This window comes from Myotis yumanensis, unplaced genomic scaffold (assembly GCF_028538775.1).
Source record: "Myotis yumanensis isolate MYYU_CA2020_CCGP unplaced genomic scaffold, mMyoYum1.0.hap1 SCAF_9, whole genome shotgun sequence".
In the NCBI taxonomy this organism is placed as follows: domain Eukaryota; kingdom Metazoa; phylum Chordata; class Mammalia; order Chiroptera; family Vespertilionidae; genus Myotis; species Myotis yumanensis.
Window position 1 is genome coordinate 2029391 of NW_027223760.1, and position 26300 is coordinate 2055690.

General features: G+C 42.5%; 1 protein-coding gene across 2 annotated transcripts in view; it reads right to left on the minus strand.

The window, feature by feature from the left end:
• The window catches only part of RBM33 (RNA binding motif protein 33), a 114612-nt gene that overhangs the window by 54932 nt on the left and 33380 nt on the right, over positions 1-26300 (minus strand). For both annotated transcript variants that reach the window (XM_070423585.1, XM_070423584.1), the window contains exons 6-9: positions 15249-15420; positions 9372-9580; positions 8505-8784; positions 3292-3350 (exon numbers count right to left, since the gene is read on the minus strand). In XM_070423585.1, the coding sequence (XP_070279686.1) occupies positions 3292-3350; positions 8505-8784; positions 9372-9580; positions 15249-15420 (720 nt within the window). The remainder of the gene's footprint in view (positions 1-3291; positions 3351-8504; positions 8785-9371; positions 9581-15248; positions 15421-26300) is intronic.

The window sequence follows — 26300 nt, forward strand, 5'->3', positions numbered from 1 at the left end:
TAGGTAATATATACCCGCTCTACACTACTCCGTTTATGGAGTCTCTAATAAATAGCACGATGACTCAATACTAACTTCCTGTGTGCACTTACTTAACAGCTATTCATCTGCACCAGCCCAGGTGGCTCTACCGGGCACAGGACAAATGTAGAGTTCCTCTACAAACCAGGTGCTCAGGAAACGAGTTGGCAACAGCAAGCTGTCAACAAGAACATCACCTCTCCCAGGAGCAATGGGAGCTCATTGCAGGGCTACAGCTGGGGACAGAGAAGATCCCAGTGACCTTCGCTCTTGCTCCACAGATTCCTGTAATATCACCTTCTGTGTAACAAGAGGTGTGCTGATTCAAACATATCCTACGATGAATCTGAACTTAGGCTTCCTAACTTGAACGTTTTATCAATTTATTTGTGAGTGACCGTGTTCATTTTACAAAGCAAAATTCAGCTTAGTGAATGCTGACCAAAGTCCCCTATTGGAAAACACCAGGACAGAGCCCACAGGGTACAGGGCCATCAGTAAGACATCTCCCAGGGGTTGTGGAATCCACAACAACACTGTCTCCACTATTTATATAATATCATTCAAGTGAACACTGGCTTAAGGATGAGAATTGGGCTTCCTTTAACGGGGCTGGGTTCGTTTTAGCACTATGCAGAGCACATGGCATGAAAAATTCACTAAAAGTTCACAAACCTACATTTACATTCATCGCAACAAGTTTAACCTAGTAGTACAAAAGGAAAAAATAATATTACTTAAAAAAGATCTGGCATAAGTAAAACAATAGAAGATGACCTAGAATTAACCTCCTGTCCCAAAATATTTTGATGGACATTTTAAAAACATACTTTACTGTATGTTTTTAAAATAGATTCCACATCTGATTATTTTCTCTGCGGGAGACTGATTACAGAAATAAACAGAGCTCTGCATTTTCAAGAACCAAAGTTCACTGCTTAAGATCTAGCATTTGCGCCTTTAAAAAAGATACATGTTAAACAACAGCAAATAACTGAGCTGAAGAAAACATTTCTCAAATTATATCACCCACATGACATTGTCCTAGTGCAACTATTTCCTGTCATCCAAGCTCAAAGCAGCTTGACAGGATCAGCACCCTCAAAGTACCGTGTAACTTACACGAAGTTCACTGCCTCACAAAGCATCTTCTCTTGTTATCCTCTGGTACTCAAGCATTTGCCCAATTGGAAAGTACAAGTGGATGAAAACTACAAATGATTATTCTAATTTTATATAAGTAAACTAATTTTTGCAAAAATATTGATTACATACATTACTTTGTTTTTCTCCGACTACAATTGCTTTTTCATGTCAAATTGTATCACTAAAATGCAAAGTTTATTAAGTCCAATAATAATTTTAACACAGATGCTCACAATCCCAAGAAACAGCAAAAAGAACTCAAAAAGCTAGTGCTTTACCATAACTAAGCAGTTAAACAACCTCACAGGAAAGGTGTACCTAATGAATAAACACATGCAAGCTTACCCTGGGGTAATGCAAGTATTAGCCTAAGCTATTTAGACAAACGCGTTGAGTAGGAAATTGTACTATGTATCACCTGACTTTTAAATAACTAGTTTTTAAAACTTAATAAGTAATTTAAAGAAAAATTAGCAAAGATAAAAAAATAAAATCAGTAAGAATCCGTTTTAGAAACCATATCGAAATTCGTAATAACTACAAATCAAGGAACTTTCTAAAAAAATAAAAACTCTGACCGTTAAATCCAATACTGACTTTATTTTTAAGTAATCACCTGATTATACATCTAGATCCTTCATTAAAACTTTTCGATAGCCTGACCAGTGTGGCTCGATGGTTTGAGCATCGACCTATGAACCAGAAGGTCATGGTTCGATTCCCTGCCAGGGCATATATAGCCAGGTTGCCAGCTCAATCCCCAATTGGGGAGGGGGGAGGAGAAGAAGGGGAAAGAGCGCGCAGCAGAAGCAGCCGATCAAAGATTCTTTCTCATTATTGATGCTTCTAGCCCTCTTGCCCTTTCCCTCTCCCCCTTCCTCTCTGAAATTAGTATCTTTTTTAAAAAATAAATAAAAACCTTTTGCTAAATGCCATCGACAAACACATCTACTGAAATATCAAAGCTAAAGTCAAATAGGTATTTCCTGAAAATCAGGTTTCTAGTCTAAGCAAAACATTTGTTTTACATATAAATCACATTAAAATTTTATGGTCTGATCCATTTTTTCCAGCATTGTTTTCAGAAAGACCATGTCCTCACTGATTTAATAAAACCATGAACCACCTACAAATCGAATCAAAATCTCAAATATACAAAATTTACTTAAACATATACAACTCTTTAATGGACATTTTTCTTCTAGTTAAGACATGTTGGAAGAATGAAGAGTTATGGAAAGTACAGGAAAGTGTGTGTGTGCTTTCTTTTAAAGATATTTTAAAGACAAAACCTTCCTTTTAAAATATAAAACCATCCCAAGCTGGTGTGGCTCAGTGGTTGAGCACTGACCTATGAACCAGGAAGTCATAGTTCCATTCTGGGTCAGGGCACATGTCTGGGTTGCAGGCTTGATCCCCAGTAGAGGGTGTGCAGGAGGCAGCTGATCAATGATTCTCTCTCATCATTGATATTTCTATCTATCTCTCCCTCTCTCTGAAATCAGTAAAAACATATTTTAAAAAAATGTACATATATGTGTGTGTGTATAAATATATATGTATATACACATCTATAATACTAAAATCGTAATATGCTAATTAGACTGGACATCCTTCCGGACAAAGCTACGGCGAGTGAGGGCCAAGGCCCTTGCACGAATTTCATGCACCGTGCCTCTAGTATATACATAAAACCAATGGTCATTAGGACTTTCGAGGTTTTTATAGAGACCTCATCCTTATTCCCTAGAATGTCACATACATACCCACATGTACACAAATGCACATGTGCTCAAATACACTTAGCACAAATTATAACAAAGCAAGGCCCTTCCTTATTTAACATCAGGCAATAAATAAAATCAAAATTCATATTCTTTAAGATGAAAGGCATTCCACTGATGATCCTGATTCAACAATCTTACAGTTAGACAAAATTAATCCCATTCTCAAAAATCCATTGACCTTAAGCTTTTAATAAGCATTTTCCATTGCAAAAATTATGGTCAATATTTACAAATCTTTAAACTTATATTCAGTTGGACCCACTTGTATTTGCTATATTAATATTTCTTAGTAAATGTGTGCTCATTGTCTCGGAGCAGAAGAGCAGCTGCTACTCACTGGGAATCTCTGGGGTCCCACTGCAGGTCTCTGTTGGCTCGGGACTGGCAGCAAGGGCACTGTAGAAAACACCTCTCATTAGAAACATGTTGTGCTCACACCCAGACCAGCTGCTAAAGGAAGGCAATAGACTAAGTATAACATAAAACATATACGATGTGTACAACATAAAACACATTGAGTTTCCATCAAGAGAAAGGGAAAGGCTTCTGCCTTCACACAATAGCACAAAAAGAAGCTTACATTTCAACTGTGAATTCCCATTTAGGGTTAAAACATTTCGCAACAAAAGAACAACTTACTTTTTTTCACTTCCAGGTTACCCAGGTTATCCAATCCCAGGCATACCTCTGACTCCACTCAAATACAAATTGAAATCTAAATCCTCTGGAGTCATGAAAAGAGTGAGAGGGAAGAAAAGTGAGAGTGAAGCAGGCAGAGCAAGGGAATATACAAGCTCAGGGTACCATTACAAAGAACAACTACTATGCTGAGATGTTTTGTTTTGTTTTGAAACAAGCAGAACTCCATTGACCTATCAGGACAAGGAAGGAAGCCAGATGTTAGTTTCACACCTGGGGCTAAATCAGGTATGTTTAAGCTATATAAAACGTGTGAGATCTACTGATCGGATGAGGGGGAACCCCAGCACCTAAGTGGTGACAGCTGTGAGTGGCAGCTATACCTCACCCAAGATGTGCTGCCCCATCATCTGGGAAACTCTCAGAGTGTCAGGTGTTATGGTCTGGTCTGTGGCCCCCTCCTAAATTTATATGAAGTCTTAACACCAGTAACTCAAAATGGGACTGTATTTGGAAAAAGAGGTGATTAAGGTAAAATGAGGTTAGGTGGGTGAGCCCTAATCCACTGTGACTGACTGGTGTCCTTGTAAGAAGAGATCACAACACAGACATGCACAGAGGAACAACCAAGTGAAGCTACATACAAGCAAGAATAAGAACAAAGCTTATGCCAAAACCGGTTTGGCTCAGTGGATAGAGCGTCAGCCTGTGGACTGAAAGGTCCCGGGTTCGATTCCGGTCAAGGGCATGTACCTGGGTTGCGGGCACATCCCCCGTGGGAGATGTGCAGGAGGCAGCTGGTCGATGTTACTCTCCCATCGATGTTTCTAATTATCTATCTCTCTCCCTTCCTCTCTGTAAAAAATCAATAAAATATATTTAAAAAAAAAAAAAGAACAAAGCTTATAAATTAGAAATATAATAATATTTTTAAATAGCATATTTTAAAGAAATTTCTGGCAAATGAGAAATAGAAATGATACAGTTTAAAAGTGAATCAAAACTGTTTTGAAAACAGAGTGCTGAGATGCACTCACTGGCAATGGTTCTCAACCTTCCTAATGCCTCATGTTGTGGTGACCCCCAACCATAAAATTATTTTCGTTGCTACTTCATAACTATAATTTTGCTACTGTTACGCATCGTAATGTAAATATCTGATATGCAGGATGTATTTTCATTGTTCTCCACCCACAGGTTGAGAACCGCTACACTAAGCCTTGTAATTAACATCACACATCCACAGGTCCACTTAAAGTGAGAGTGTAGCTGGATGGGCCTGTAAGACCACTTGATCAAAGCAAAGTGCAAGCGAAAAAACTTATTTTGATAAAATGTATAAAAGATAGAAGTACATCCCTCTCTTGAGAGCCTAATCCAATGAATCATAATTTCAAACTAAGAGTCAATTTGCAAGGCTTCCTATAAAATAGCAACCAGCCCCTCAATCTATGTAGCTGACTAAAGGCTCTGGGTACATCGATTATATACCTGAAGCAAAATAGTAGACCATGAAGCGGAGAAAGAGAGTACCTCTGACCTCAAAAGATTATCATGAAAGTAAAGAAGAAAAAAACTATACATTAAATAATATAAAGACAGCATTTTTTAAACTACGCACCAAATTTTTAAACATTTTTTTAGTAAACTGTAAAAAGCCTCCAGCTGGTGTGGTTCAGTGGTTGAGCGTCAACCTATGAACCAGGAGATCAGGGTTCGATTCCCAGTCAGGGCACATGCCCGAGTTTCAAGCTTGATCCCTAGTGTGGAGCGTGCAGAAGGAGGCCAATCAATGATTCTCTCTCACCACTGATGTTTCTATCTCTCTCTCCCTCTCCCTCCCTCTCTGAAATCAATGAAAGTATATTTTTTAAAAAGTTAAAAAATAAATTGTAAAACACAACAGGAAAGAGGAGAAAAAGAATAAACATTGACAAGAACATCTGAGAACAGGTGTGACGCACAGATCGAATCCAGCCAGGCCAGAAAGAAGGCCTCAGTCAGACCGCCAGGGCACCTGCGACCTGTCCTCCTAGGGGCCCTGCAGGGCACCTGGTCTGCAGGCAGGAAGACAAGTCTACCTATGAGAGAACTTAAAACCTGAACTGTTAACAGACCATTCCAGTTGAACCTTAAACTCCAAGTATTTGATATTTAAGACCTACATCTTCTGTTGTCCCATGTACCTAATGGATTAGATTAGCTTTCGATTCACTGCAACGGTTGTAATAGTGAACACCTGAAGAACACGCTGAATTTCCATCAGAACTGGTTAATTATAATTTTATAGAACACTTCATCCTCAAAAAGGAAATGTGTGTCATCAAGAAAAGATGTGCACACGCTGTTACCTTTTACATGTACCTTCTACCTGCCTACAGCTCCAAGAACCACTGGGTTCCTCTCTCTTACCTGTGCGGCAGGCAGCTAGATACCAAGCCTCTCTCAAGAGGAACTGCTTTCTACTTAAGCTCATTCACTCACTCTCTTTCTACACCAGCAAATCTCAAGATCAAAGGTGTGTCAAGGAGAAGAAATGTGTGGCACAAAGCCCCGGCTTCGTGGTGAAAACCATTTAGCTTGTTCTGAGTGTAAAACTTGCCGGCAAGGTGATGTGCACTCACTGAGTCTGCATGAGCTCTGGGTGCCAGGTCTCTGTCTATGCCCATCAGGCTGCTGACTCAGCAAGACACATACCCTTCACACCTGGAAGACATCCTGAGTTTCCTTAGCGCTCTCCCACTCTGCATGTCCTACCACCACTTATTTCTATCAGGCCACACCAATCTGTGCACCTCACCAACTGCCAGTCCTCCCTCGCTGTGCAAGGAAATACACAATACCCAATGCTGACATCAGTAAAATCTTTCCCACAGCTTCATTTCCTGCAGGGGCACGTCCTGGGTAGCCACCATGGAAAGGGCTACTTTCCTGCACCCTCCTTGCCCCCATGAGCATGTGTTGGTCCCTTCCTCCCACAGCTGCTAGAGCAGACACAGGTAATGTGCTAATCACACAGACTATAACATGTCCTGCCCTGCAAGACAGTGAGGTCACTGAATGATTCTAATATATGGTGGGGACAAGCGAAGGGGTCAGTCAGGGGGTCAGGGACCGACAGTACTAACACCCGACCTCCAGGTGTGTCAAACAAGAGCTATCTCCTGTAACAACACAAGGACACTGACACTCCTCTGCCCCCCTAGAGCCCTCTGCTCCAAGGCCACAGCACAACTTCACAGCGCCTCCAGACCACTGGCCCTCTCCACACTCCAAGTCCTATCTCAGGCTTCTCCCCAAGTTCTGAAACTTCTCAACCACACTTTTGGAATTCCAAGTTCTCAGCCACCAGAAGCCATGCTGGCCTCAGCCTGTCCCCTTCCTGCTCTAATGGAAACCTAGCTGTCGCAAAGGATGCTGCTGTTTCCCTCACAGCCCTCCCCACTGCCTCTGGAGGCAGAGAGGGGTCCTTCTTGGCCTGAGTGCTGTTTCCACCCAAGTGTTCCACACTAGCCACCTGATTCCACACCAGCAGCCTCCTTCAACTCTTACCTTCCTAATGAAGCCAGCCCAGCCCTAGCTGCTCCACCTGTCAATGCACTGGCATCCCCTAACCTGCCACAGAAATCAATGTGTTTATGGCTGACTGTTAGAACGCAGGACCATGACTGCAAAAAGCTTGTCTGCTTTGTGCACCAACATAACTCAGTGCCTGAGACAGAAGCATCGCAGCCCACGTGTGCTGGACAGAGGCATAAAGATGTGCTCCTGCTCTAGTCGGTTTGGCTCAGTGGATAGAGCATCAGCCCAACTGAAGGGTTTCAGGTTCGATTCTGGTCAAGGGCATGTACCTCGGTTGCAGGCTCAATCCCTGGCACTGGTCAGGGCACCTGTGAGAGGCAACCAGTCAATGTGTCTCTCACACATCAATGTCTTTTCTCTCTCTCTCTCTCCCCCTCCTTTCTTCTCTCTAAAAATCAATGTTAAAAATACCCTCACCTGGCCCTGACCGATTTGGCTCAGTGGATAGAGCGTTGGCCTGCGGACTGAGGAGTCCCGGGTTCGATTCCGGTCAAGGGCATGCAGCTTGGTTGCGGGCACATCCCCGGTGGGGGGTGTGCAGGAGGCAGCTGATCGATGTTTCTCTCTCATCGATGTTTCTCTCTATTCCCTCTCCCTTCCTCTCTGTAAAAAATCAATAAAATATATTTAAAAAAAAAAATACCCTCACCTGGCAAACACGGCTCAGTGGTCAATCTATGAACCAGGAGATGACGGTTCGATTCCCGGTCAGGACACATGTCCAGGTTGCAGGCTCGATCCCCAGTGGGGGGCGTGAAGGAGGCAGCTGATCAATGATTCTCTCTCATCATTGATGTTTCTATCTCTCTCTCCCTCTCCCTTCCTCTCTGAAGTCAATTAAAAATATATTAAAAAAAAAAAAAATATATATATATATATATATATATAAAATTTCTCCTTGGGTGAGGATTAATAAATAAACAAAAAAAGATGTGCTCCTTCCCAAAGGCATGAAAACAGTTTCCTTGGGCCAGGAAATGGTAACGTGAGAGGTTATCACTTAAAACTCATGACTAAAGGTGAATCTGCACGCGCGCGCGCGCACACACACACACACACACACACACACAGCTAAGATGGGGACTCACAGAGAGCACCTGAGTGGGACTCGAGGAAGCACCCTGCTGACTCTCCACAATGCCTCTCCTGCCCTCCAAATTCAGTGCCTGCCACCCAATCAGAATCTAAGATACACATTTGTTAGCAAGCACCTGGCCCGTGAGTAGCAGGAGTCTAAGTGGGTGGGGAAGACATCAGGAAGCCAAGTTGTCCTTGCAGACTGGAGCATGACATCTCTTTGGCCACAGCAACAATAAAGGAGACACATACCTTGCACGGGCGTCACCACCGCTCCTTTGAAGTGGGGGTTTATGTGGATGTTCTTGGGCTGCTGTGGGGTCACAGGTGGAGGGGTCATCATCACCCTGGGCGCCTCCATCTGGGGTGGCACATGCATTCCTTGTGGAGGGGAGGGGTGGTGCGGATGCTGCAGGGGCAGCAGGGGCTGCAGGGGCTGCTGCTGGAACAGGCTCCGAATGGGCTGCTGCTGGGGTGGCGGTGGGGGGGGAGGCTGAGGCTGGGTTGGAGGAATTAATCTTGGAGAGTGCGTCTATAATCACAAAAAAGACAAATTCACAGGAATCAACATTTAAAAGCAAAGAAAACGACTGGTGACATGTTACAGACTTATGCTGACTGAATTGTAAATGTTAGGAGTTAGAAGTAAGTTCACAGTAACAAGCTGAACGAGACAGCAGGCAAGGAGGCTGCTCCCCCTGCCCCACTGGCTCTGCCATCTCACCAGGCGCTCAACCTCAGGGCAGGTGGGCAGACGTGGCAGTTCAACCAGCAGAACTGCCCCAGTGAGCCACGCATCACACTGAGGACAGACCCAGGCTGCCCCGCCCTAATGCAAGGCTGCTTGCTCTGTGGCTGTCCCTTATGGAAGCAGGTCTCTTACCAGAACTTTCTTCACAGCGGTTGTAACAGAATTTTTTTTCTGCCGAATACTAGAGGACGGAATTTATAAGACCACATATGAAATCATTAGAGACTATAAATACACTTCACGAACTTCAGCTGCATTCCTACTACTAAACTTTACTTCCAGACTAAGTGATCAACACAAAATGCAATACCCACAAAAGCATATTTTCATTTGTTCTAGTTTTAGACTCAAGAAAATTGTAACATTACCACCACAGGAGGCTGTGTGGGGAGCAGCGCAGGTCTGTGGTCCTTCATGCGGCCCCTCTCACTGTTCTCTCTTCTCTGGTCCCCCATTCCACGACACATTAAAGGACCTCCTCTCCTTCCGCCCCGCCTTGAACCATAGCGGCCCTGCTTATGCTGGCGTTCTCTTTCTTCAAACTCAAGCAACGCAGCTTTGGCTTCTGCTGAAAGCTCTGTGTGAAAAGATGTGCACACGTTAGAAACATTCAGAGCGGGAACAAGACTCACAGGGAGAACACACAGAAGAAATACGTGACAATAACACTCCGCAACAGCAAGTGCTTCCCCACAACAGGCAACTGCATCGACAGGAGCAAGCACGACACAGTGGCGACCCCCACCCGCTATTCGATGGGGGCATGCTCTGCCTTGGAATACAAGTGCCTCCTGTGTACAAAGACTGGAAGGTATTTTCATTTGGGACCACTAATGTGCTGAGAGAGCTGAAAAAAGGGGCTCAAGTCAAAGTTAGCCACTGCCCTTCAGCTGCCAGGCAGGTGCCATCATGTTGGCCGACAGCATAGCTCAGAAACCCGCTCCCTGGTCACACCCAGCACAGCTGTCCTAGTGAAACCAGCACAAGCATTACTAAGACACAGACACAGAGATTCAGAAAAATACATACAACAGAACAGATTCCTGACTCTTCTGATCTTAAAACTATTAGTGAAATCACTCCAACGTCAAATAATTGCCATTAAGCCCCGGCCCATGTTGCTAGTGCAGTGATGGCGAACCTATGACACACGTGTCAGAGGTGACACGCGAACTCATTTTTTTGGTTGATTTTTCTGTTAAATGGCACTTAAATATATAAAATAAATATCAAAAATATAAATCTTTGTTTTACTATGGTTGCAAATATCAAAAAATTTCTGTATGTGACATGGCACCAGAGTTAAGTTAGGGTTTTTCAAAATGCTGACACGCTGAGCTCAAAAGGTTCGCCATCACTGTGCTAGTGGTTAGAGTGCCAACCCTTGACCAGGTTAGATTCCCGGTCATGGGGTCAAGAGCACCTACCTGGGTTGCAGTTTCACTCCCCACCCTCCAGTCCATGGGCGACAACCAACCAGTCCATGTGCATGTGTCTCTTTCACATCGATGTTTCTCTCTCTCTCTTTTTCCCTTCTTCCCTCCCTCCCTCTCTCTGTGAAAAAGCAATGGAAAAAATATCCTCATGTGAAGATTAACCAAAAATAAAAAAATAATTAATGTCAATGTCATACAAAATGGAAAACATTTACTGTTATCATTATAAATTTTTAGTTTTATAAAGAAAGAAAAAAATCTTTGCTGAGTGAAGAAAGATTTATATGCATGCCTTCTAATGAGGAACCATGCCAAATGAGAGCAAAGTCTCATAAGAGAAAACCTATTCATGCAAACATTTGTTGGACACCAGTATTAGTAGGTGCTCACCTGTCTGACCAACACTTCAGGGCAGTGATTTTCAACCTTTTACATCTCATGGCACATAGAATCTAATTACTGAAATTCTGTGGCTCACCAAAAAATTATTTTTTGCCAATATGACAAAAAAAAATAGGTATAATTTTGATTCATTCACACAGACAACCATTGTTGTGGTGGCTGTTGTTGTTTTTTATTTGACAGTCTAAGGAAAAAGAGGTCAGTGCCCTGCCTAGTCAGTATTGCATGTTTTTAAAAATCTTGCTGCTCACTCATGGTTGAAAATCAGGGCTTAAGGGATACGAAACACATAGACTCTGTCTCTAAGAAACTTCACGTGGCACATTATTCTAAAGTCTTAAAAGAAAAAAACTGACAGACTCAAACATGGTTCTTTTATTTCAAAATATTATCTGAGTTGTGGCATTATATCTTACATTAATAAACTGCATCTTGAGAAGCATTCTTATGCCTTCTTCCACAATGAAGGGTACATTGTAAATATTACCAGTTTATCTCCTACCTTGGAATCCATAGTCATCTCTAAACTCTTCCAAAATCTCTAAACCACACTTCATCCCCTTGAAATGGTTTCTATGGCAACCCCTCCCCTTCAAATGAATCGAGGCCCCATTCGAAGGAATATTTAATCTCTTCTTAACAAGCACAGACTTTTACTCTAATCTTGATGACATGATTGGTTCACATACACATTTTATGCGGTGAATCAGCAATTATTTTTCTAGTGGTTCTAAGTGTCAAGATTAATTTCACTATCCCCAGTAATAAAATGGTTTCAAATGACATCTTTAATCAGCAAGTAAAAATGCTTTCCTCCAATTGAGACAAGCTGTCACAAAAGGTCACCAAAATATGACAGGATGGAAATTACATTTGTATCTTCAACTGAAATGTTAATTTCCCTTTAAGTGTTTTCTGTACTATGTCCAGATTCTAAAGTAGAATATAGCTCAATGTAACAAGTTTTACACTGCATTGTCCCTTTCTAAAATGTGCTTAAGAAAAACAAATTTACATACAAATAATTGTATAATGATTAGACTAATACATAATAAATAAGTATTTATAGAATACACAGTTTATTTGGCAAAGTAAAAACAACACCCGGTAATCTGGTTTTTTACACGATAACTGATCAGGAAATGTGCACTAAGCCTGCAAACACAAGGATCTGTGCAGACGCAGGGCAGTGTGCTGGCACTAGAGACCTGGAACTGCATGAGACCACATGGAACATTTCCCCACAGATCCTGTGCCATAAAAAAATTAACTGAGGATACAATTTAAAAGAGAACATCATGCATCACAAGATCTTTAGGCTGAAGCAATAAAGCATAATTAAACATAATAAATGTGCCAGTGAAGCTTAGAATCTCATAAAATCTAAATGCCTACTCATAGGTAATGTTTTTAAAGCCTAACTAAAATAAATGTAGTCTGTCCTTCATTGCTCGCACGGCTTAAAAGAAAATCCAGGTCCACTTCCTAGGCCAGAACAGCAGGCAGCTTGGAGCTTCTGTGCTGACACTGCAGGAAACTGGTTAAGGACACCCACATTCCAGTGACGGCTTCTGGCATTACCACTCAAAATAGGCCATTCCTTACACAGATATGTTCTAGAAAGAGAAACCCTTCTCAACTGGGTTCCACGAAAGAAGCCCTAAAGCATCCTTTGTGTTTAACAAATGAATTTATCTCCAAATTATCAAGTTTTGCACCATTCCTAGAAAAACTGAGAAACACACATTTTCTGTAATGTTTAATTCCCAGAATCCTGGATGAGGGGAAAAGCTCACTACTTAAGATCTTACCCTAACTAAAAACCCAAAATTCTAATTCAAATCTGAATTCAAAATACAAAATCACCAGCTCTGTATTGGGCTCCATACCTGCCAAGACTATCAGATATGAATTAGTAGTCTTCATTTTTAAGACTGGCATCATATATTTGAGCATGAAAATGATTCAACGTGGTGAAAACACCCTTCTAAATCCTGAAAAGAACTACTACTGCACATGCAGACTATAGGCTCAGAAATGGGGGCGCCAGAGCTTCATTCCATTCTTCTTTTTAAATTGTGGGGTGTTCTCAATATTAATCAATGATTTCACAAAATAATTATTTGCATTCAAAATGCTAAAAGACATCATTTGACAAAAAAAAAATATGCCATATGAAATGACATATGTATTCTGGTAGCAAGATATTAAAACTAAAACCCATTACAAAGAGTAGGTAAATAGCTTTATCAATCAAATAAATGAGAGTATTTCTACACAAAACATGAAACTACTGTTTCCATCGCCACAAGCACACAGAGGAGCTGTGAAGTAATTTCTAGTTTATCAAATACTGCAGCAGCCTCTCTCAGTATCTTTCTTATAAATAAAACTAACCTTTTGTTTGGGGTATGGGAGCATCCAGGTAATAAGGGAGCTCACTGCTTTTAGGAAACCAATCTTTAAATGGACAGAAAAATCCTGCTTATACCGGGAATAATCCTAACTCTTCAGTTTCTAGAAAATGCATGTTTCCTAGGTTAGGGCTCACAAATACAGAGCCAAGAAAGATACTTTCAAGCCCCATTTTCATTTGTCCTATTATCTAACCAATCATTCTGCACCAATGCATTTAAAGCCCTTTTTTTAAGTTGAAAGAATGATAAAAAGTCAAATTGTTTATGCTTAAGCCACAATGCCTCTAAGGACCTCAGACCCTCTCCCTGACATGTAAAAGGCCGACTTGCCCACCACTAATTCCTTCCAGCCTCTGGTTTCAGGATGGCATGACTATAAAGCTGCCAGATGCCTTGAAAAGGAAAAAAAGATTCTACACAAATTCTGCAATAAAGGAAGTACAAACGATACTGAAAAGAACAAAGTGAGAAAAAAGTCCTGATAAAAAAGAGAAGCAGGAATAAAACAAACACAAAGTATGAATACAGGCAAGCTGGACGTGTCACCATTGCCAGGCCTAGGTCAAGGTAAAGTGGACAGGGACAAGATGACCCAGCTGAGGACCAGGGGCTGTGCAAAGGCAGCAAGGGTCAGGGGAGAGTGACCCATGAAATCCACCATGGCCTATAGGGAGCTGGCTACAGAGGGAAAGGTTCCCTCATTCTTAATGGCAACAATCAAGTGATTTCACAGCCTTAGCACATGCAGCTTCCACCGTTATTATGACTGGATATATCTGGTTCCCCAATTAATGCAACAAAGCCAATCCCAGCTAACAAAGCCACAGAAACCGGATAATTCACAACCACCCTCCCCCAACATGGGCATCCTCCAACATGGCACCTAGGCCATTTCCCTACTGAGCCGCTGCCCAGTGCCCTCTAGTGCTCAGCCAAGGGTGCCATCTCGCCCTTGTCCATTATCCCAGCCCATGCCTGAGCTGTGTGCTCCAGCAGGCTTGCTCTGTAACACTACCATCCTCCTGCTGAGGGTACTTTTGTTTTTTTCCATGTTTAAGACCTGCACTTCATCTCCTTTTACCCAAGGCCAACTTCAAATCCTTTCTTAGAAAGTTACACTGTCTTAGACTGACAACTTTATACCTTAACTTGAGAAAAGTCTAAGCAAATCTTGGGCCAAAAGGTAGAGATGGAAGAAACTGTTAGGGGAAGAAGTGGAGACCGGCACGATTCTAGAACAATCTCTCCACAAAGTTCATTAGTAAAGTAGCATGACATGACTGGCTCATTCCTGTTAACTTGTGCAACTTGGGGACTTAGTGTCCTCACACAGAATTCCTATCTGCTCAGTTTATAACTGAAAATGGCTACAAATAATGGTTTTAAGAAGTAATAAAGGAGTAACTAAGGGTTAGTTGACTGTTATTTTGACCAAGGCCAGAGAGCAGGTAGGACCTTCTAGCCTTCCATCTTCCCATCCTCCTCCTCGGAATATGTTACAGTATCCCAGCGGTTCTCAAAGTGCGGTCAGAGCAGCAGCATGTGGAAACGCATCAGAAATGCACCTGTGTTGGGCTCCACCCTAAATGCTGGCAGTGGGTCCAGGAATCTGTGATAACAAGCCTTCTAGGTGACTTGCTCACTCATATTTGAGAACCACTGCTTTATTCTCTGCAACAGACACTGCAAGGAACCGTGGGAAGGCTCTCTGTTAATCAGCAACAGTCTACTATCAATCTTGAAGTTGCAGGACTTGCTCAGAATGACGGTCAATTGATTGTGTCTACAACAAGTCACCTTGTGTTTTTACGGAATGACTTTTATAGCACCGTAGCTCAGCTCTGTCTTCACACAAACCATCCCCCTCTGATAACATGCATAATAATCTATAAAGTCAACATTTCTTTACCTATTTGATTAATCATAATAGTACTATGGAGGAAGCTGAAATGGGAATGAGGAAAGATGGGAGACAGCCAAAAAGAGTTACCCAAAGTTTCTGGAATGTTCCTTCTCTCTCGAGTTACATCTGAGAGCCTAATAATTGTTCCTTCTTTCCTTTCAGTTTTGAAACGCAATCTTCCAGATTCTTCATCCTCATCATCTTCTTCATCTGATTCTTCTTTTATTTCCTTCTGCATTTCCAAAGTCTCCATACTCCCCTACATTGCAGACACACAAAACAAAGGGGAAAGTGAGTTCATCTCTTGAATTAAAGATTGAAGAATATAAGTTATTTATATTTAAGATGTAAAATGTCCTTTTATGAGGCAATGTGAAAAACTAAATAGATTCTAGGAGAAAATAATCTCAAACATTAAAAATTAACTTAATGTTAGAAAAAGATTATATTCCTACATGTTGCTAATTACACTTCAGAGAGAAGAAACATCAATTCCAACAACCCCTTCGGGCCTGGAGTCTGATCCAGATTCTAGCAGAGTCCAATGTATTAACTAAGCTAACAATGGAGTTCCATGGGCTCACTCACTAGCATGTGACTCACCCTTGTCACTTACCTCAGATGACAGTACACTCCTTCCTTACACAGGCTGGGCGTGTCCTGTAATTGCTGACCCAGCCCCTTGAATGTCTGCTGCCCCTAAGGTTCCCCATCTGCTAGAGGGCTGGTTTGTTTGCAGCCCCCAAAGTCTGTCCTTCATCACTCCCCTTCTGCTCGGTGCCTGTCTGCAGCTGGCCACCACCACCTACGGTAAGCTTCAAATCAGCAGGACTGGTCTTTTTCCTCAGTCACTGCTTCTCACTAAAACCAGCTTGTACCTTATATTTCATTACATCCCTATTCCTACAAAAACTCTGCCTGATCTAGCCCCCAAAACTAAATGTTTCTCGTCATCAACAATTCTCACTGCCCATTTTACTCATGTTCCTTTTGACACCAATCGCTCTTCACCTCAATATTAAGTCTTAGTGACCTACTGTTAGATACATACTGAGTACTAGGTTCATTTAAATATTTTTTATAAACTTAAAAAAATTAAGTCTTTATTTTCATAACTCATAATATTTAAATTTCCTTTATTCATAACAATGAAAAATGAACTGCTTCACTGGCAAATGTACAAGAAAAATATTAAACTAGCAATGCAATCATTTTGCATCCTTTCCCCAACATTTTCTGTGTAAGAAGATCAGCTACAAATGTACATACTCATTGTTATAAATCCTACAAGTAGAGGCACATCTTCAGGAGCGCAAATGCCTGAAAATAGAATGATGAAGGTAAACTATAACTTTATTTTAGGCCTAGTGATTGCAATACCACCTTTTGGTATTCTATTCACAATACTACAGAGCTTTAAAGTACTAAAATCTTGGCATTTTGTTGGTCTGATACCATTATTTCTCTCTTATTCGATAGCTGAAACCAAAATGAGTGACATATAAGATGGATCCAGCTAGGTGTGTGCTGCACTACACTCAAACTGAGCGCAGGTGAGCTCATTCTCCACCTCCATCCACAATGTTCCAATTTATAACTTTTTAAATGTTTGTATTGATTTCTTTATTAGAGAGAGAGGAAGGGAGAGGGATAGAGATAGAAGCATCAATGAGATCCCTTACTAGGAATCAGGCCTGCAACTGGGACATATGCCCTGACCAGGAATTGAACCAGTGACCTCTTAGTTCATGGATCAATCCTCAACCACTGAGTCACACGAGCCAGGCCACAATGTTCCAACTTAATGTTTCAACCAAAGACTGGGAATCTGATTCTGAAGGTCCAGATGGGGCCTGAGATTCTGCATTGCTAACAAGTGTGAGGTAAAACCCACATGCTGGTCTAGCAACCATCCCCTAAAAGGCCACAGGAGAGAAGAAATGACTACCAACGAAGCAAAGACTCCATCACAACTGTCATTTCTAATTCAACCATCAACAATACTAGTAGTAATAGTTCAAAGACTTTTCAAACAAGCTGAATATAAAATACTGGAGGCCCGGTGCACGAAAATTCGTGCACTCTGGGGGGGGGGCGGGGGGGGTCCCCAAGCCTGGCCTGTGGCCTCTCACAGTCCGGGACCCCTTGGGGGATGTCCCCCTGCCAGCTGAGGCCCGCTCCCTGGGGGGGATCAGGCCTAAGCTGGCAGTCAGACATCCCTCTGGCAGCTTGGGAGCCCTCGGGGGATGTCTGACTGATGGCTTAGGCCCACTCCCCATGGTGAGTGGGCCTAAGCCACAGTTGGACATCCTTAGTGCTGCCGTGGAGGCGGGAGAGGCTCCTGCCACCACCGCTGTGCTCGCAGCCATCAGCCTGGCTTGTGGCTGAGCGAAGCTCCCCCATGGGAGCACAGTGACCACCAGGCAGCAGCTCCTGTATTGAGCGTCTGCCTCCTGGTGGTCATTGCGCGTCAGAGCGAACGGTCATTCCACCATTAGGGTCAATTTGCATATTACCTTTTTATTATATAGGATAGAATGACAGAACCAAAGCTAATACAGTTTATTCTATACCCATACCTCCAGCTAAGAAATCTAAAGAGGACCAAGGTGAATTGAAAACTGTTTCTTTGAAACAAAAGAAAGAAATAAAAGGACAGGCTGGAAATGAAGGATTAAACTGTGTTTATTAACAGGCAACATGACCATTCGTCTTTCCCCAATATTATCTAAACATACAATGCAATCTTCATCAAAATCCAAATTAATTTTTAGTAGATACTGACAAATTACAGACTTTATTTGGAAATGCAAAGGTCTTAGAACAGCCCAAACAACCTTGAAAAAGAGAACAAAATTGGTGGATTTACACTACCTGATGTCATGTCAAAGTAATCAGGACATGACAGTATTGCCAATGAAATTAAAAAAAAGAGATTCCAGAAAGAGATCCTAATTTAAGTGATCAATTGATGCTCAACAGAAACCCTAAGGCAATAAATTCAATAGGAAATCAAAGTCTTTACAATAAATGATGGTGCAATGACTAATAAACAGAGGGAAAAAATGAATCTCATACCACACACACATTTCTTAGTTGAGACAGATCAGGGACCTATGCTAAAAACAGTTAATACTATTAAAGCTTCCAGAAGAAAACATGGGATATTATCTTTGCAACTTTGGGGTAGGCAAAGATATCTTCGGTCACAAAATTAGTGTTCATCACAATAAAAATGTTCTGCCCAGCCGGTGTGACTGAGCGGTTGAGCACTGACCCAGAAACCAAGAGGTCACCCATTCTATTCCTGGTCAGGGCACATGCCCAGGTTGTGGGCTCCATCCCCAGTGGTGGGGGCATGCAGGAGATAGCTGATCAATGATGTTTCTCTTTCATCAATGTTTCTATCTCTCTATCCCTCTCCCTTCCCCTCTTAAAAAAACCAATTTAAAACATTTTTTTAAAATATATTTTATTTATTTTTTACAGAGAGGAAGGGAGAGAGATAGAGAGTTAGAAACATCAATGAGAGAGAAACATCGATCAGCTGCCTCCTGCACATCTCCTACTGGGGATGTGCCCGCAACCCAGGTACATGCCCTTGACCGGAATCGAACCTGGGACCTTTCAGTCCGCAGGCCGACGCTCTATCCACTGAGCCAAACCGGTTTTGGCCTAAAACATATTTAAAATAAAATTTCTGCTCATGATAAAATACCTTTAAGAAAATTAAAAAAACAAGCCACAGGCTCAGAGGAAATATTCGTTATATATATAGAGAGAGACATACTAGTGTATTTTATACATATATATATATATAAATAAAACTAGTGGCCCACGAAATTTGTGCACGAGGGCGGGGGCGGGGGGGGGGGGGGGGTGTCCCTCAGCCCAGCCTGCACCCTCTCCAATCTGGGAGTCCTTGGAGGCTGTCCGACCTCTCGCAAACCGGGACCACTGGCTCCTAACTACTCACCTGCCTGCCTGTCGCCCCTAACCACTCTGCCTGCCAGCCTGATCATCCCCAATTGCCCCCCCTTCCAGTCTGATTGCCCCCAACTTCCCCCCCTTCCAGTCTGATCACTCCTAACTGCCCTTCCCTGCCAGCCTGATGGCCCCCTACTGCCCCCGCCGCCGGCCTGATCACCCCAAACTGCCCCCCACCGCTGGCATGCTCGCCCCCAAATGCCCCACACTGCTTGCTGCCAATTGCCCCGCCACCCACTGGCCTGTTTGCCCCCAACCCACCCCCCCGCCGGCCTGATCGCCCCCAACTGCCCCCCGCCCCCGCCGGCCTGATCACCCCCAACTGACCCACACTGCTTGTTGCCAACTGCCCCCCCACCCACTGGCTTGTTCGCTCCCAACTGCCCCCCCCCCCCCCCGCACCGACCTGGTCACCCCCAACTGCTCTGCCCTCCTGGCCTGATTGCCCCTAACTGCCTCTGCCTCAGCCCCGCCACCATGGCTTTGTCCAGAAGGATGTCCGGAAGGTCTCCCGGTCTAATCAGCATAGACTAGAGGCCCAATGCATGAAAATTTGTGCAAAAGTAGGCCTTCCTTCCCACGGCTGAAGGAACCCTCTGGCACCTGGGACCCTGGCTTCCCTCCTCCAGCTGCCAGCAGGCACCCAGGACCCAGGCTGGCTTCCCTCGGGCCGCCCGCAGGCACCTGGGACCCGGGCTGGCTTCCCTCTGGCCCCAGCTTCGTCAGGAAGGACGTCCTGAATGACATCCAGAAAGACATCCGGTCTAATTAGCATATTACTCTTTTATTATTATAGATATATCTGCCGGAGAACCAAGATGGCGGCATAAGGTATAAATCTGTGTGTGCTGCCCCCCAAAACAACATCGAAACTACAACTATAAGACAAAACAGCTATCATCCAGAACCAGGGGAAACCTGGCCGAGTGGAAGTTCTACAACTGGAAGGAAAGAAAGAAGTGCATTGAGACCAGGTAGGAGGTGCAGAGGCGCCAAGAACAGAGGTACAAAGGCACGCGCGAGGCGGGCTGCACCTGGATGCGCGTTTTTTTTTTTTCAATTGGAAGGAGATACAAGCTCCTGGACTGACTTGCAGCAGTTTGGGAAGTGAGGGTGGCTTTCTCACAGAGCTGCTTGCAGGGATCATTGTTGCCGTGGGGGCACGGGACTGCAGAGGCAAGGAGTCGCGGAGACGCTGATGACAGCCATTGCTGTTTGCTCCACCCTGGTGATTCTCTGAGACCCCGCCCCACTCAAATTACATCCCCTCCCAAGCTGTGCTCAGCGGCGCAAAGGAATCACCTCGCCTTTTGCAGCCTAATCTAACTGCAGCTGGGTCAGAGAGCTCCAAAACTTCCAAATCCCAAACAAAGAGGAGAAACCTGCTGATATCGCTGTAGCTCCTGCTGGGTGGACTCACACAGTGGTTGACTTGGAGATCCAGGAGCAAGGGTACCCCTGGTCAGATACCAGATTTCAACTCCTCACATCTATAAGGGACACACTCAAGAGGCAGACTCAGTGAGCACCAAAACCCCATTGAAGCAAGTCCTGCCCCATAAGGGTGTCTCCAGCACAGCAGTTCTTCTTATAGACACAGCGGGTCCTCGCAGTCAGCCAAAAATGCGAAGACAAAGAAACATGTCACAAATGAAAGAAATGGGAGGAAAGCAAACTAATGGAGGACATAGAGTTCAGAACCACAGTTATAAGATTACTCAAGAATCTTCTACGGCCGAAACCGGTTTGGCTCGGTGGATAGAGCGTCAGCCTGCGGACTGAGGGGTCCCAGGTTCGATTCCGGTCAAGGGCATGTACCTGGGTTGCGGGCACATCCCCGGTGGGAGATGTGCAGGAGGCAGCTGATCGATGTTTCTCTCTCATCGATGTTTCTAACTCTCTATCTCTCTCCCTTCCTCTCTGTAAAGAATCAATAAAATATACTTAAAAAAAAAAAAAAAAAAAGAATCTTCTACGAACCTCTGAGGAACTTAGTGAGGTGAGACCTTCAAGGAACTTAATGAGAATGCCAAAAAAATGGAAAAGGACCAGTCCGAAATTAAACATACACTGACTGAAATAAAGAATAATATACAGAGATCCAACAACAGACTAGAGGATTCCAAGAATCAAGTCAAAGATTTTAAATATGAAGAAGCAAAAAACACCCAACCAGAAAAGCAAAAAGAAAAAAGAATCCAAAAATAGGAAGATAGTGTAAGGAGCCTCTGGGACAACTTCAAGCGTACCAACATCCGAATTATGGGGGTGCCAGAAGAAGAGAGAGAGCAAGATACTGAAAGCCTATTAGAAGAAATCATGACAGAAAACTTCCCCTACCTGATGAAAGAAATAGACTTACAAGTCCAGGAAGTGAAGAGAACCCCAAACAAAAGGAATCCAAAGAGGATCACACCAAGACACATCATAATTAAAATGCCAAGGGCTAAAGACAAAGAGAGAATCTTAAAAGCAGCAAGAGAAAAAAAAGAGTCAGTTACCTACAAGGGAGTACCCATACGACTGTCAGCTGATTTCTCAACAGAAACCATGCAGGCCAGAAGGGAGTGGCAAGAAATATTCAAAGCGATGAATAGCAAGAACCTACAACCAAGATTACTCTACCCAGCAAAGCTATCATTCAGAATTGAAGGTCAGATAAAGAGCTTCACAGACAAGAAAAAGCTAAAGGAGTTCATCACCACCAAACCAGGATTATATGAAATGCTGAAGGATATTCTTTAAGAAGAGGAAGAAGAAGAAAAAGGTAAAGATAAAATCTATGAACAATAAAGTGACAACAAATAAATACCTATCAATAAGTGAACCTAAAAATTAAGTCAGAATAAACTGGTGAATATAATATAAGCAGGGGCATAGAAAGGGAGTGAACTGACAATTCTTGGGGGAAAGGGGGTGTGGGGGGTGCGGTAAGAGATTGGACAAAAATCTTACACCTATGGATGAGGACAGTGGCAGGGGCTAAGGGCATGGGGTGGGGTGGGAACCAGGTGGAGGGGAGCTACGGGGGGGAAAAAGAGGAACATCTGTAATAATCTGAACAATAAAGATTTATTAATTTTAAAAAAAGATATATCTGCCAATGGACTTATATCTAGAATATATACATATCCATCTATCTAGAATATAGACAGTATATAGAGATACTACAATCTACACAGAAAATCTATAGATAATATACATGTATAGACAATACATATTTTTGTGTAGACTATATAAACTATGTATAGCATATATAGACAAAAATTTTAAAGACAACCTACTTTTTAAAAAGAGACTAAAAATGGATGCAAAGAAGATATATAAGTCCAGCACATGGAAAGGTACAAAACATCATTAGTTATCAGAGCACTACAAACTCAGATCATGATAACACACCCACTAGAAATACTAAATGGACAAGATTAACAATAGCAAATGATGGAGAACAATTGAGATCTCATACAGGACTGGTGGGAGTACAGAATGATACAACCACTTTGGAAAACCAATTGGTGATTCTGTGTAGAATTAAGCATAATCCTACCCTGTCCCAGTAATTCCTCTCCTAGTTAATACCAAGTGAAAAGAAAAGATACAGCCGCAAAAGGAAATGGAAACAACCCAAGTATCTATTATCAGGATAAATGAACAAGTTCTGTGCCCATCACTGAATGTAAATGTTATCACAACTGAAAAAGTAAATATTTAAACAGTGCAAAGCTTTTTTTAAAGCTTCTCTCATCTCTTCCTTTATATGTGCCAAAACTAAAATAGCAACCTTTTAAACCATTTTTTAAGACTGGCACCGATGTGGCTGTATAATTTAAAAAGCTGATCATCTTCATAATTACATCTTTCTAATTTGTTTTCAGTATAGTGATTTCTTTGTACTACCCAATCAAGAACACTCATTAAGTAAAAGGAGCAACCTAAAATAGGCTTTTAAAATGAAATTACTTTTGAGTTCCATAATTCAGATTCTAATATGTACTTAAACACAACTCCTGAGATCAAGTCATCTGAAAGGCAGGACGCTCTCTACTGTCTGAAGCAACCCAGAGCCTTGCACACTGCCAGGCAACACAAGCCAAGTACTGCTGGTTCATCAACACCCTGCAGGCACTTAAGAAAAGGGATCAAAAACTAGGAAGACACCTATAAGTGGCAAATTAAAGCCGTTGATCCTCCCTGAGGACTTTATAACTTAGACTTCTAAAAAAGATAGAATGACAGTCTTCCAAAAGCAAAGCCCTCCGAAAGACGCTGAAACGACACAGGACACCAACACCTCCTGAGCACGTGAATAGGACCAAGCCCAAGTGCTCAATAATGGTCTTTCTGCCTGACAGTCGGTAATTCCACTCTAAGAAAACAAGCCAGCAAACCCTGCTTCCAAGGGCTGGTACCAGTCCTGAGAGCAAAAAGTATTAGTACAAGGGATTGTCAATCAACACAAAAAACGAGCAACATAAACAAGGTAAACCAACAATCAAGGACAAAAGGCTAAGAAAGTAAATATATGCGTGACTCTCGTAAACAGGTGATATAAAAAGACAAGCTATTTCATACAGATTGGGTTTTACTTTCTGCTCTATAAACAGATTCATAATGACAATGACTCGAGTGTTTTATATAAGAGTTACAGCAACTAGAAATCCCAGGAGTGAAACAAATGCAGTATAGTTCTGTGCCTTCCAAATTAAAGGCTCAAGGTTTTAACCACCCTGTATTTCCAAGTTGATAAAAGTTATTCTCATAGCAAAAACATTTAAAAAAAATTTGGTGTACAAAGCATAATATCCCCTATCTAGAACCATTTTTGTCTTTATCCACATAGATGGTTTTTGAGTCATACGCAGTTAATGGGGGAACTTAAGGGGAGAATTCTGTTATCTTGTTCTCATCTGACACGTCACAAGCCTCCTTCCATGTCCAACAGAGAGATGTCCTACAGTTCTTCTAAGGTAAGGCCACCATTGACCTGACCCTCTCGAAAAATCTACATGGTTCCATTTATTCTCAAGGCTGCAAACAAGTACCTGGTGTGATCTTTAAACACATCCTAGATGAACTCTTTTGAATGACTTCGTCAAAGTGGATGAAACCCCGGACTCTAAGGCGTTTGATACTGTCAAGAACAGTGAAAGGTCTGAGACTTTTACCCTCTTGCAGGCCAGTGAGGCAGCCTGCCACTGTCTTGTAGGTGCTGTGAGAAGACACAAGACTGCTGGTCAGAGACTAGGACAATTTATTACTTTTAACAAGAGCAGTGGCATTCTGGGCCAGCTTCCTGAGCCCAAATTCCCTCCGGACCATGTGAAGAGGAGATCTGGGTGATCCTGCACACAGGGGACCCTGAGTTGAGGGATATGAGTCTGTGAGCAGAAAGCAAGCCTGCCCCTTGCTCAGGAGGATGGTACTGTCTTTCAAGGCTGTTTATGTATCATAGATCCTTGAAAAGATACCCAAGAACAAAGATAAGTCAACTCTTTGCTCACAAACCACGCAGACATGACAGACCCAAGGAAAATCGCCTCCTGGCAGTCACTATTTCCACAATGGTTCCTCAACTGAATGAGACTATACCTGACCAATAATTTTTGTTTTTGCCAACATTAAAATAGGTTAAAATTCAAATTTTTGTTTTAATTTTTATTTTACTTTTTATATACGTTTTATATACTTTCTGATTTTTTTATTACTTTCCTTATTTTTTGATTACTTTCTCACATTACTTACCCTTCCTTTAGGGCAGTGATGGCGAACCTATGACACGCGTGTCAGAGGTGATACGTGAACTCATTTTTTTGGTTGATTTTTCTTTGTTAAATGGCACTTAAACATATAAAATAAATATCAAAAATATAAATCTTTGTTTTACTATGGTTGCAAATATCATAAATTTCTATATGTGACACGGCACCAGAGTTAAGTTAGGGTTTTTCAAAATGCTGACACGCCGAGCTTAAAAGGTTCGCCATCACTGCTTTAGGGGCTCATCTGTATATATTGAACCTACTATATACTGAATATACTAACTTTATACACTAAGTATATTAATCCTTAGGCTCACATGTAAATATTTCCCCATTCTTGTCACTTGTCTAACCTTGTTTTAGGGTATCTTTATATGACCAGATGACTCTTTTCCTTCATGGCCTAATACCAAGAGGAGCAGAGACAAGCTAGTGCTCACTTCCATTCACACTCTGTCACGTCCTTAAGAATAAAAGTCCCAGGCTAAGCTGGACACACTGACAACTAATAAAACACTACATCAAGCATGTCAAACTCAAAAGCTAACACAGGCCAAATAAACAAGGTTTAAGTTTATGTGGGCCACGAAAAAACAAAAGCTTCAATTTTCATAGAAACATAGGTTTATTTCAATAGAGACATGAGTAATCGTTAACATAAAAAAATAGAACATTTTAATAAAAATTAATATTTTCTTGAACATTAACTTACCAGACACTGAATAACTGCACAAATTAATAAGCGTAACGCAAATAAACCTATTTTTCTTGTCCTCCATTAGCGAAATATTTCCTGTTGCGCACACCAAGCAAGTCAGTACAGGACTAATGACGTGACAATTGGCTGCTAAAATATTCGCTGCTAGTATTAGTGGAGAGAAATAGTGTGCCTGCGCATAAGGCGCGGAAGGGAAATGAATGCAACACGGTTAATCAGCCATTAGCAAACACTGTAGTTTGTTATTAATAACTAGAGGCCCGGTGCACGAATTCGTGTACCACTGGGGTCCCTCGGCCTGCCTTGCGGGATTGGGCCAAAACCAGCTCTCTGACATCCCCCAAGGGGTCCTGGATTGCAAGAGAGCAAAGGCCAGGTCAAGGGACCCCACCGGTGCACGATCAGGGACAGGGAGGGACGCGGAAGGTTGGCCAGCCGGGGAGGGACCACAGGAGGGCTCCAGGGCATGTCTGGCTCATCTTGCTCAGTCCCAATCTGCCGGACCCCAGTAGCAAGCTAACCTACCGGTTGGAGCATCTGCCCCCTGGTGGTCAGTGCACGTCATAGCGACTGGTCAACCGGTCGACTTTCTGCCCCCTGGTGGTCAGTGCACGTCATAGCGAGCGGTTGAGCTGACTTCGAATATCATTAGCATATTACGTTTTGATTGGTTGA